This window comes from Haliotis cracherodii, unplaced genomic scaffold, assembly GCF_022045235.1.
Source record: "Haliotis cracherodii isolate W230 unplaced genomic scaffold, xgHalCrac1.p SCAF_2, whole genome shotgun sequence".
NCBI classification, from domain to species: domain Eukaryota; kingdom Metazoa; phylum Mollusca; class Gastropoda; order Lepetellida; family Haliotidae; genus Haliotis; species Haliotis cracherodii.
In genome coordinates, this window is record NW_027266275.1 from 16,586,192 (window position 1) to 16,599,074 (window position 12,883).

At 38.3% G+C, this 12,883-nt stretch overlaps 1 protein-coding gene across 1 annotated transcript in view; it reads right to left on the reverse strand.

Moving 5' to 3' along the window:
* LOC139467477 (uncharacterized) overlaps positions 1 to 12,883 on the reverse strand; it is a 55,752-nt gene that overhangs the window by 1,987 nt on the left and 40,882 nt on the right. The window contains exon 7 of the mRNA XM_071249022.1: positions 124 to 11,959. Coding sequence (XP_071105123.1) covers positions 124 to 11,959 — 11,836 coding nt within the window. The remainder of the gene's footprint in view (positions 1 to 123; positions 11,960 to 12,883) is intronic.

Here is a 12,883-nt window from a genome sequence, read left to right on the forward strand (position 1 = left end):
TTACCATGAAGGTAACTTTTATCTGCTTATGTGTATTCTTGTAACTTTATCTTAATAGTCTCTTGGCCAATTTAGCTCACAATTTAATATATACACAAATAGATTATTCTTAACTCAACATACCTCAACAGCCTGTGTTGTGAAGTCAATGGCATCACAGATATTCTCCACACAAAGGCAGGGATGAAGCAGTCCAGCGTCCAGGTTGTCAGTTTTGGATGTTACATCTGCTAAAACACCCTCTGGCCACATGGTGTTTTCCATAAGTAATGGTGACAAGGGATCAGTTGACTTTGCATACTGAAATCGGATATACCTGATGACAGTCTTCTTCAAAGCTGACAGAAGGGCTTCCTGCAACTTCAAATTCATGATGCCGAGAACAGTGTTCATGTGTGATTGACATTCTTCAGGCATTTGGACTCGATATGTGTCTTCTAAACGGTCAATGATTACTTCAGCCACTAGGTCTTCAACATATTCATAGAGAGATATCAACTGAGTCAAACGGATTCTTTTACAAAAGGCATCTATGTCAGCAACTCTATTTGGGAAGAAAGATTGCCAAGCCATCAGAAAGTCATTTAGGGTTTGCTGTTTCTGGCGACCAGAAAGTGGTGCTCTTTTGAGAAGAGTGAAGGTCATTTCTAAGTAGTCAGTCAGTGTTTGCATATTTGATGGATTCTTCTCTTTCAGTGAAATGACAGACTTAATGATATCTTTCTCAATATCTTCACGGCCAACAATGTTGATGATATCTTCCAGAAGCTGGTCAGTCCTGTGTAATATTTCGCCATAAAAACGGATCATTGGAAATTTAGGTCCTATTAATAATAATGGCTTATTCACCAGGCATTCTGCCACAACTTGAAGTTCAATTTGATACATATCATATTGTCTTTCTCTACCATGCCCTAATTCTGTGTTTATCTGAGAAAACTTTGGCATGTCACGTAAATCTGGCAGGGTAACAACATGTCTTGGCGCAACATTTTCTATAGCTGTTCCATGCAGAGTTGCAATCCTATCATTTAGTTTCAGAAAACTGGTTGACAAGTTGTTCAGTGACAAAGTAACTATAACAGAATCTGTTAAAAACTGGTTCTGAATAGACTGCAAAGCCTTCAACACTTGCATAACTGGTGCAGAGGAACTTTTCATTATGCATGTTTCAAGAGGACCTCTTATGTGCACCCTAGGTATGTCTGATATGAATTCATTGTAGTGTTTCAATAAGACAATCTCTTCTCTCAGTTGATTCCAAGATTGCTTGAAGGTCTCAAATGTTTTCATCAAATCTGACTTCTCACAAGCTGCTACTTCTTTTTGACAAGTAAGGATAAAGTCCTCAACAGTTTTGCATTCCACTACTCTTGAGTTATTACTTGAGTGCCGAATAGTACACATGTGCCACTGTATAAGTGGAATGAGATGTCTTAGCAAAGACAGTGCTTTCTTCTTTTCAAATACTAAAGCCATAATTGGAAACTCGTCAGTTTTCTGCTGAATGACATATTCCCTTTCCATATTTTCCATACTGGGGGCCATATTTTCCCTCATCAACCTCGGCAATCTTTCACACATATTGTCTTCATCAGAAGCCTCAGCAAATATCATTTCCCAGGATGAAGCAGAGCTATGGAGGTTGTTCTTTTGGAAACATATTACCTCTTCCTTTATAATGCCAAACCTCCTGACCATAATTTCATTGAAATAATCACTGAAGCTATCTTCAAAACTGTCTCTTTCTTCGGGGACACAAAATTGAGATGTATCATGAACCCAAGATGACATCCCTTCTTTCACTGTGAAGTTCAAAAGCTTACCAAGTTGTGCATGTCCCATTTCTGCCATAACAGAGAGAGCATCCCAGTGACATTGTAAATGCTTGTTGATGTAATGCACTACATCTACCTCCTCAGGGATTTTCATTATCACAGAGAGTTCAGAAGTGGTAATGAAGCCAAGAGCTTGTGACACAGCAAGGCACCCATGAATAGCAATCTGTAAAAGTCGAAATGCAGCAGGTGACAAGGTGCCTACAGATAGAAACACATTTTCCATATGACGGCTATCAGTGTAGATGTATCCCTGCTTTCTTGTGGACATCTGAGAAATGCCTGACAGCTCCACGCTTTCCTTACTGGATTCAAATCTCTCCTGGCACCCATGGCAGACTGAGGCTTCTTCATTGGTAAGAACAGTGGTCATCCCACACTTACACCTTATAAAATGACATTCTTTCAATTTGGCTTTCATACATGCAAATTTGCTCATATGCAAACTGTTTTCATCATATCCCGCTCCTGGCATGTACAATGTTGTTATTTGATCTGGCTTCATAATAAGTCTTAACCACAAGGGAGCAGTGCTGCTTATTTGGTTTTCAGTAGGATTGAAGGCAAGCACTGAGCATGTTAGGTGAAGAATCCAGATTGCAAGATGTTGGTCTCTGACTGATTTTTGGCCACCCATCTGCAGTAGTGGGAACTTAAATTCATCACATGTGCATAACGACTCCAGCATGTTTAGTTGGTTCTTATGAATGTCTCCTTTAGATAAGTCACAGAACATCTTTGCTCTTTCTGTTCTTTCACTGTCTGTCAGAGGGTTGATAGTCTTTACAAGGTAGATTTGTTGGAGGGCAACACCAAACACACAGTAGGTGAACTGAGGGTTTGTTCTGGCAGCTTTAAATACACTTTTCACTTTGCTGTTGTCCTTAGGTAATGCATAATAACCATCAGAAACAGAAAAATAGATATCAGACCATGTCATCTGCATTGGGCATAGTTCAAGTGCTACCAGTCTATCTTCATCTGCTATTTTCACTTCACTTGTGAATGGCAAATGTTGTGAATGATGACTCAGAATATCCTCAAATGTTTTCAACCCATCATTTTGTGAAAGTACCTTGACAAAATAGTTCTGCAAGGCTTTAGTTCTGATATCTCTAGTTGATCCACTGGTATCTGAATCGAACTGTAGGATGCCATTCACCTTTTGTAACATATGTATTTCAACAGTGTCTTTCTGTCTCATATCAGATGCTAAAATTGATAGACAGGTTTTCAAATATGCCAAAGATATAAGGTGTTTCAGTGAAAACCCCTCAGATCTGTAAATTTCATCACACATTAACATAGTATCTAGGTTTTCATCATCAAAGTTCAATATCTCTTGCGTAAAATGTGTCTCAATGACATCCATGCAAAGACATGCTAACTGTGAGTCTGGTTCACCTTTCTCTTGGAATGCTAGAATGCAATTGTCTAGATTTCTTAGAACAGGGTATTCAAGAAGGTCATCATTTATCAAATCACATTCTTCCATTTCTATCATCAAAATCTGACAAAGTGTTGGACCAAAATAGTTTAAGCTGCTTTGAAAAATTGTCAAATCTTTAAGTACCTCAAGTCCCAAAGCTACTACTGATGTTTCTGGATCAGCAGCAAGACATATGCTTATGTAACAAGCAAAGAAATGTTGTAGTGCTTCTTCAGGAACTAACTTCTCTTCATTCATTTTGTTTATGATCTGAAGAATTTTTTGGAATATGACATCACTTTCAACCTGGTTTGATTCAAGTGCATGCCCTATCTCAGAGAGATATCTTCTGTCCGTGTTGTGTGGAACTGACACAAGCAATGCAAATTCATTACACAACCGTAATGACTGAAATACTTTGGATTCTAATGACACTTCACTTGCCAAAGACAAAACAAGGCTGACTCCACTTACCCATGACTGAAAAGTAGAGGTCTCAAGCAGATTTTCTGTAGGAATTAGTTTCTGACAAGCAAATGTAACCAAATTGGTACTGGCGTCCAGTTCAGATTCCTGTGTTTCATGTGAAACAGTATGATGCTGTTCAGTACTGACAGCATCAAACTGTGGTTTGACATTTGTAGAGCAACTTTCAGTGATCATTACGTTTCCAATGTCTTGGTATGTACCAACTTGACCTTTCATGTCCATGTCTATGGCTTCTACGACTTTCAAGTCACCAATTGATTTCCCTTTTGTGTCAGTCATGTGAACTTGGGTTTCTGGTGATGAATGTTCATCTGCAGTTGAACTAAAGCACAACATGTGCACTGGCTTTGAACTTCCAAGCATGTCATCCAAACTCACTTTACTAATACTTAAACAAGCATCTACAAGTCTCAATTCTGCTTCTATTTTGTCAAAATGAAGCCAATTTGTAACATGCAGTCTTGTCACTGCAGCTTCAAATGGTAATCCTTCTATTTTAAATCTCGTTAAAAATGACCATTCTACAACCTTGACTTTTAGACTTTCCTCCATACCAATGTTGACATTTGAATACATTATGCTTACAAAGTCATGGAGATAATCACTGAAATGTTGTTCTCCATATGAATATTCAAACAATTCAATTGCCATGTCATAAACTTGGTCTTGAAGTCTGCTACTGAATTCATTTGTGAGATTTTCTTCAATCTCATCGATTTCAATGCCTGGGTATTCCATTGCAATAGTTTCTGTGCACAATCCTCTTAGGCTTTCAATTCTTTCGATGAACATTTTGCTAAAAGGACACAAAAGAAACAAAGCTGGATCCATAATTGGGTAAGACTCTGGTCCTTGTGGGTGAGGCACATCACTAATATCTAAAACTGATGAAGTTTTAGCAAGCTGCCTCCAGCATTCAGTCTTTTGTTGAAACTCCACTTGTCCAACAACACAATCCCAAGTATTTGCTGCCTCAAGTTTATAGACCATTGCAGCCAGAGGATATTTCATACATTCCATCATTTCATTCTCAAGTGCTACATGTAATGTAAGACAGGTGTAAAGTTTCAACTGATCACATGCCACATTGATCTGCCAGTTCTTTAATTCAGACTTGTTCAATTGTGTTTCAAAAATAGAAAACACTTCTCCCTCTATGAATGCCATGAGATGTGAATTGGTAGAAATGTTTTCAACCAGGCTTTTAAGACTTGTCAAACTCCTGGCATAGCTGTGGTATTTTATCAAGGTGAATGACCAAAAGAGATAATGAGCTAATGGTACCATTTGCTTCAGTTCATGGACAATTTCCAGTTTTTGTTTAACTAGAAAGTCAGTCAAGGAAATTTTCTTGGGCTCAAGAGTATCAACAACTGTCAAATTCCATCCACTTAGGTAATTCAAAAGATTAAATGATTCATCAGAATCATTTCTGTCCATATGAAGGATAATAAACACATATTTCTCTTGACATGGTTCATTCTCAGATTTGTATTCACCCTGTTCTTTCTCAATTAGTGATTTCATCAAAAGAATGTTGTCTTGATCATAGCTTGTTAAGCATTGAATAATAAGAAATTTCTTTCCTGGGTGACACCAAAATGCATGAAGCCTGGATGACAACTGTTTCTCAGACTTGAATGAGCTCAATTTCTCAACTTGGCACTCTTCAGAAGACACATCCAGACATGACTGAATATTGGTATGAATATTGGTGTGACTGAAAATCATTTCCTTGCCCTTCTGCATGGTTGTTTCAGAATCAGTCAGAGCATAGTCAACAAATTTCTGAAGCCCCCCATGTATAGGCAACTTGTAGTAATAGTCCTGCCATTTCTTTACTTCTAAAGGTTCCTCACTATGCCTTTCACTTAGTTGAAGGCGAACTATCCCCTCTGGTGTGCATGTTTTTATCAGAAACATCTTACAATTCTCAACTAAGCTTTCATGTTCAATGTTCGTATTGCAATGAGAAAAATAATAATGGACCAAAGATGCAATCAAGTCAGGGTTATCAAAAGGTATCATATCATTTCTTCTGAATTTATGCCCTGGAATCTTTGAGACACTAATCACCCATGCCTCCAATTCTTCAGCAATTGTTTTCTCACTGGCTGTCAACATATCTGATAGTCGGATACACTGTTTTTCAAATCTGTTCAGAAATGGTGGATCTGACAAGTCAAGTTTGTTTTCCTCAACCAAAACAATGCACCGGAAATCATCATGAACATGACACACTGGGTTACTATAGGCTCCATGCGCTACTCGGCATGTTTTCTTTATGCCAACTTTTGAGTAATTTTGGTTCAACATGTCATACAAACTCCCATAAATGCTATCAAGGTCTTTCAATATCAAAACAACTCCCTGTTCCATGCAAAGTATTATTTTGCTAAGAATGCGATAGCTGTAGTCATCATTGAGATCTTCATCAAAATGGCTTCCTAAAATTGTGACAGTCTGACGTTCATTTTGCCTGAGTAAATCTTCAACAATGCTCAGAGCTGACTCCCCTCTTGTCACCAGAAGTAAGTGACGTGCTGATCTGTCTTCAATGTTTTCCTGTACCAGCTCAAGGGTGGAGGGTAACACAAGTTCATCAGAAACAGTACCATCAGTTAGTATCACACCTAGATGCTCTTTGAACACAGATATAACAGAATTAACTTCCGATGAAAGACCTCCAAAGTTGCGGAGTAAGCCTCTCACAACTAGATCAACTTTACGTTGGTCATCTTCAAAGTGTTCTACTGTCATTGACTTGAATTTTCGAGACACATACTTTACAAGAGAGTAGAAGTCTCGAAGACCATGAAAGTTTTTGAAACGCTGGTCATTGACATATTTGGAATAGGCCTCAGCTATTGCTCTTATCAGTGCTTCATCTATTTGATTGCTGCTGTTGTTATCATTCAGATGTAATAGACTCCCTGCTTCGTCACCATCTTCAAGAGTTGCTTCACTAATAGACAATCCCGTCTTAACGAGTTCATCTGCATCCATATCCGGCCTAGATAGATGGATAGCTCTATTCATCTTTGCTGCATCAAGTGCCCAGTTGGATATCCCAACAACTGCAACATTCGGGACTTCCCCATGTCCAGGTTCTAGCCGACTGTGAAGAACTTTCAATGGGTTAAATTTTGATGTTTCTGCCAAACCAATTTCATCTAATATAACTACAGGCAGGACATTTTCTTCCTTAGTTGACTCCCTGTAACGTTCTGCTTTCTCAAAGACTTTGATGATGCCATCTGACGTAGATGATTCTGATCCTTGAAAAGCCACACAGTACAACTGAGGTAACTTCTGAAAATATGGATCAGTTGAATCATGGCCTCGTAAATTGCTCTTTATCAATTGCAATGATAATGACTTGCTACAGCCTGGTTTTCCAACAACAAAAATTGGAATTCTATTGAGAATGCTTATCATGATAACAAACACATTTTCCTGAAGAGCTGTGTTCTTTGCTATGCCATCCGGCAATTCCATTCTCCGTATAATATCTCTTTGTTCTTCATGTATTATCTTGAATATGTCTGTTTCACTCTCACTGTCTCCATGTCTCTCAAACACTCTTGACATGTTCTCTCTGTACTCCTTCCTACTTGAGGTATCAGGCAGTCTTGAGTGATATACATGTGCCAAAGCCAAAATAACTGCCTTTATTTCAAATTTACGTTGGTTTTGAGTCAAACATTTATTCAGAAGTTCAATTTTCATTTTTAGTGTTTCTTGAAACCATTTTATCAGAATTCTACATCTGTTAACATCACGTAGGCTCACACAGGAACTTGATTGTTCCTTTTTTCTAATGAATTCTTGTGACATTGTTAGAAGTTCAACAAGACAAGAGACAAGGTGTTTTGAAACAGCATCATTAATCATCCTTCTAATGTATGATTCTTCATCAGTTTTGCTGAGGCTTCCATAATCCCAAATGTAGTCAACCATACTCTCTGGGAGTGGATTCACTCTGTACACAAGCTTTGACTGCTCATCAGGCACCACTTTGTTATCCAAACCGGCAGTGAAAATACTCTCTTCAGTTCTCAGTTTGTAAGGATTGCAGGCTGCCATTGCTATGAGATTGGGTGCCAACATGAGTCCTTGACAGCAGTGATGACATATGATATCATTAATCAATCCAAGATGATTGCATGTGTTGATTTCATCAAGAAACACCCATACATGTTCATTCATGTTTGACAAAGCAAAAGCATTATTTGCCAGCACAAAATCAACTATATCAGACTCTTCAACACCAGCATGGATGTTTTGCACTCTGAAAACCACACCACAAATTTTGGACAGATAATGAATGAGACTTGTTTTGCCACATCCTGTATCACCCATGAGTATCACTGGGATATGTGCACGCACTCGAAGGACAATCAATACCATCTTCAAAAGATTATCTGGAGTCAAAGCATACATTTCATCTATTTTCTCTAACTCCTCTTGTGGAATTAACTCTTGTTTGAAGCGAGCAACATGCTGCAGTATCTTTTGCAGTTCAGTTTGATGCAAATCTGAAAACTCTGGCATTTTCCTTCCTATTTGAGTTTCAAATAACTTCCTGACACTAACTTCCACCATCTGTTTTGACCTGTAGAGAGCTGTAAGAGTATGGATATCTTGATTATGAAAGGCAACAATCAAGTGATTGCTTTGTGACCACTGAATCATACTGTCTACGCGCTGTGTCATTGCATGTGCTGTTGCCAATGTTTTTGCTATTTGCTGCTTGTCACTGACATGGTCACTATTAATATTTTGTCTGCTAGATTGCACTGATCTTGCAGCAAATTCCTTGGACATTTCAAGCAAAGCTTTCAATACCTGGGTTTTCACATCATTTACCTGACTTGTTCCAAGCATTCCTGCTACAGTCTGTGTCCGAAAGTAATGACTACAGGAAAATTTCTTTAACTGATCTGCCAATAGATTTAAGAAAACTTGAACAATTGTAAAAGACAGATCTGTGTCATATGAGAAATAGTATCTCAACAGTTCTTGGCAACGTTGTTCTTTCAGTGGTTTACACTGTTTTACACCACTGAAGTACAAATCAACAATGTCCATTTCTCCTTTATGATACACATTCAGGAAATTACAAACAACTTGAACTGGACTACAAATTTCTTGACTAACACAGAAATTGTCATAGTTTTGCCATCTCACATGTTCCCGTTTAAAAAATGTGACTGTCTGAAGTGAATTTCTCAAAACACTATCAATTGTATTTGCAATTTCGATGTAAACATGATTTGTCACCAAAGTGAACAAGTCAGATTTATGAGAAATCGTCTTCAGAACAATCAGCTGAAAAAGCAGCTTTTCTAAGTCAAATGGTCTTGAAATCAAACCAATATCAATGTGGAGAACATGGAATGGTGACAAATCAAGACATCTTAACTTTCTGATAATTTCTGGTGGCGTAACATCCCCACTGAGGTGTAAAGAACAGATGTCCAGATTCTCTGTGTGAGCTAGTTCCTGTATTGTTTCTGATTTGCCTTGGCCAGGAAGATCTGAAGTAACAGTAATTACATTTGGAAACAAATTCTGAAGACATGTTTCCATTGATGATTCAGACAATGGTTGAACCTGATTCACTCTCTCTCCAAAATGATCCAAAAATGGGTGATGAGACCCTTCACAAACCACTGCCATTAAAACATTGCTGTATGCTAGCCTTTTCAAACACTCAACAAGCTGAAATTGGACATCATTGGATAATTTTTCAACAGACACGATTACAAACAGCTGTGGGTATGTTAGGTTTTGGGATCCATGGCACCTGTTTAATAGAAGTTCAATATCTCCCCAATGTGTATCTTCCAGACAAAAGAGAAGTTGATGAGGGAGAGGAATGAGTCCTGTAGTATTTTGATATAGTGCAAGCACTGTTGGAATGACCATGCTGCTGTTTTCATCTAAACTAGCAACAAAGATATTTCCTGGCTGAACAGCATCTGCTATACGGACAGGCTGTTTTGGTGCAGATGTGTCTTTTGGAAATGCCATTTTCTGACAAGTCAGCTCTGATAGTACTCTATCTAAGGTTATCCCAACTGTCTTTAAACCAAAATTATCTTGTGTATCTTTCATATCTACAGAAGACACCGTCTGATAGGTCATTCTGGCAGAATTTAGCTTTTCAACTTTGCAACCAGTATATCCAAGCAAATTCCTTGTCGTAGTTTCATCAGTCCCTTCCTCCAAGAACAAGTGAATTGTTCTTAATTGTTCAGGATAGAAAAAATTTAACCAGTAATGAGTTTGTCTGCAATTAGATAAGGCACTCTGCCAGATGGTCCAGGTGGTTTCAAGATGCTCACGGTGGGCCTCAAGATGACTGATGTCAAGTGTCCCTTTCAACAAACTTTTGCAATCTGGATAACCTGATTGACGCAATCTGTCCAATATGTTACCAATATTGATGGCCTCATCCACTTTCAAAATGAATGATTCATATTCCATTTGAACTTTGTCCTTCTGATGTCCAGGAGTTTTTCTATTTGCTTCAGTATTCACCATCAGTAATACCCTGCTTCTTAGATCATTCAAATCTGCTCTGGTATGTGTTGTATGAACACCATGACTTTTGTATGCTAATCGTACACTGCATCCCTTTTCATCTGACATGAATGAGAATTTTGCACCTTTCTTCAATGTGTTTTTCACAACATCTTTTGTCATTTCTCCTCTATTGGCAACATTATTGAACAGAGCCTTAAGGCCATGCAAATGCGTCTTACAAACACTTATCTTTTCTGCTAGCTTTTCAACCTGAGAATCATTTACGGATTTACTCAGTACTGTAAGTACTTGAAGTACTGTCTTTTCTGATCCTGAATGCATCAAGGGACTGAGGAATCGTTTCACAGCTATCAATGCTGATACTGTCGACTCTTGAATTGACTGCTCTGAGTGTTCCTCAACGGCATCAATAAGATTACGTAAATCGTCCATGGGTTTGTCCTTTAAGAAGTCTATCAGATGTTTTGATGTTGACAGTTCTTTGAGAACATGCTGGAGGTCATCTGTAACTAATTTTTCAATTTCATCCAACAGCTTTCTTATGTGACATAGCTTAAATAGGGAAATATGATCAAAATTCTCATCTCTGAGTGCTGAAAATGCATGTACTGTTTCAGTAAAAGACTCATCTTCTACAGCATTATGTTGAAGAATTGATACTACTTTGCTGATTACTTTCAACTTCTTGTCATACTGTGAGTAGGCTCGGATTATTTCAAATGCATGCACTATCCATTCAGGAAAGTCAGCTTTGAAAATTCCTTCTGCAATTCTGATTTCTTCTTTCATATCTTTTGTGTCTACAATAATTTGTAGACAACCTAAATTTGCATCCTCTTCCTTGAATAAAGGACCCCAGATCTTCTTGTATTTACTTAGTCCATCTTTAACAAGTCCACCACATATTCTTAGTGTTACTTCAGGTATTTCTGAAACTCTTGTGTTTCCAAAAAGACAACAAATGTCCTCCACTGGATCTGCAGCTGTGTCAGTTTCAGTGACATCCATCTTTGAAAGCCATTCCTTTGTTGATTCCATGCATACTTGCCAATAGATGGCAGACTGAACTACTGTTGCCACTGTTTCTGAGCATGTAAGGAAACTTGTAAATGGCTCCCAATGTGTTTGATCAAAAATACTTTGCATTGGTACATCACCTTGTTGAAATTCTAATACTTTCATCTTGAGGATATCCTGAGCAAGATTTGCATCTGGGACATGAATGCCATCGAAAGAACTGATCTTTTTTAGCACTTTAGTCAACAATTGTTGATCCCTTTCAGCAACAGTAATTGCTTCTATGTGCTTAGTTAGTTCACCTTTCATTGTTTCATAGTCAGTATTTGAACTTGAAGCAACTAATATTTTACAAAATCCATCAATGTTCTTGTTCTTTGCATCAATAAGTTTCTTCATGAACTTTAGCAACAGGGTTTTATTTTCCAGCTTTGACTTGAAAACTCTTGCTATTTTCTTGGCTTTCTGTGCAAGTCGATTTTGCATGATGTCTTCCTGGAATTCACCTTTAATGTTGAATACCAAACTCCAAAACTGCCAGTTCTGGAGCATCAATATCAAGGCATCAATGTCATCTAAATCTTCCTCAAGACCTGAGTAGTTTACACCCAAAACGATGATTCTTGCATGTAACCTGAAATGAATAAACAGGAGTATATTTGGGGGAACTATCTTGAATAATGCTAAAAATTTATGTAAAATTGTATTTACTTCAAAGCACTTATAAATGTACATAAAGACAAAAGTTAAGCACACCCCTATTTCTGAACCATGACAAATGGCAAAAATCATGGCATTGAATGACTGACCACAGGAGCTGGGCGATACCAATGTCATCAGATAGAACAAACATTTGACAACAAATAAAGAATATATTGGTGAGTTGTGATTAAAATTTACTGACAAAAACATCATGGTAACACAGGTACTGTCTTTGACCTAAGACAATACCTAAAAAATATATGGAGCTGCAGGATTAAGTGAACAAGTTACATTTGATGTTTCATGTGAAAATGTTCCTAAAAGTCTCTACCTGACATGACACGTGAAACAGATCAGTAGCGGGTATAACCGTCATGTGCCCGGATGACGCATTCCACCCTATGTCTCATGCCTCCAGTCAGGCATTTGATCTGTTGATGGGTCGTCAACAACAACCACTCCTGATGCAATGCAAAAATCTTGTACAGGAGGATTTGATGTCTGTATGTGCCGCCCCAGAATATCCCAAACATGTTCCAAGGGGGTTCAAATCTGGGCTCATTGCTGGCCAGGGTAGAGTCGTTATTGCATTGGCCCTCATGTAATCCACGACTGCATGCGAACGATGAGGCCTGGCATTGTCATCCATGGACTTAGGTCGAGTAGCAAGAGGGTGGTTGTCAAAATGAGGAACGATGACTGGTCTCAAAATGTCCCAGATGTACTGAGCCCCTGTTAAGTTGCCCCTTATGGTGACCAAATCCAACCTGCATTCATGAGAGATACACCCTCAAACAATTACCGAGCCCCCTCCGTATGGAAAAGTTGGTTTAATGTTCCTGGGGTTTAGGCCGTG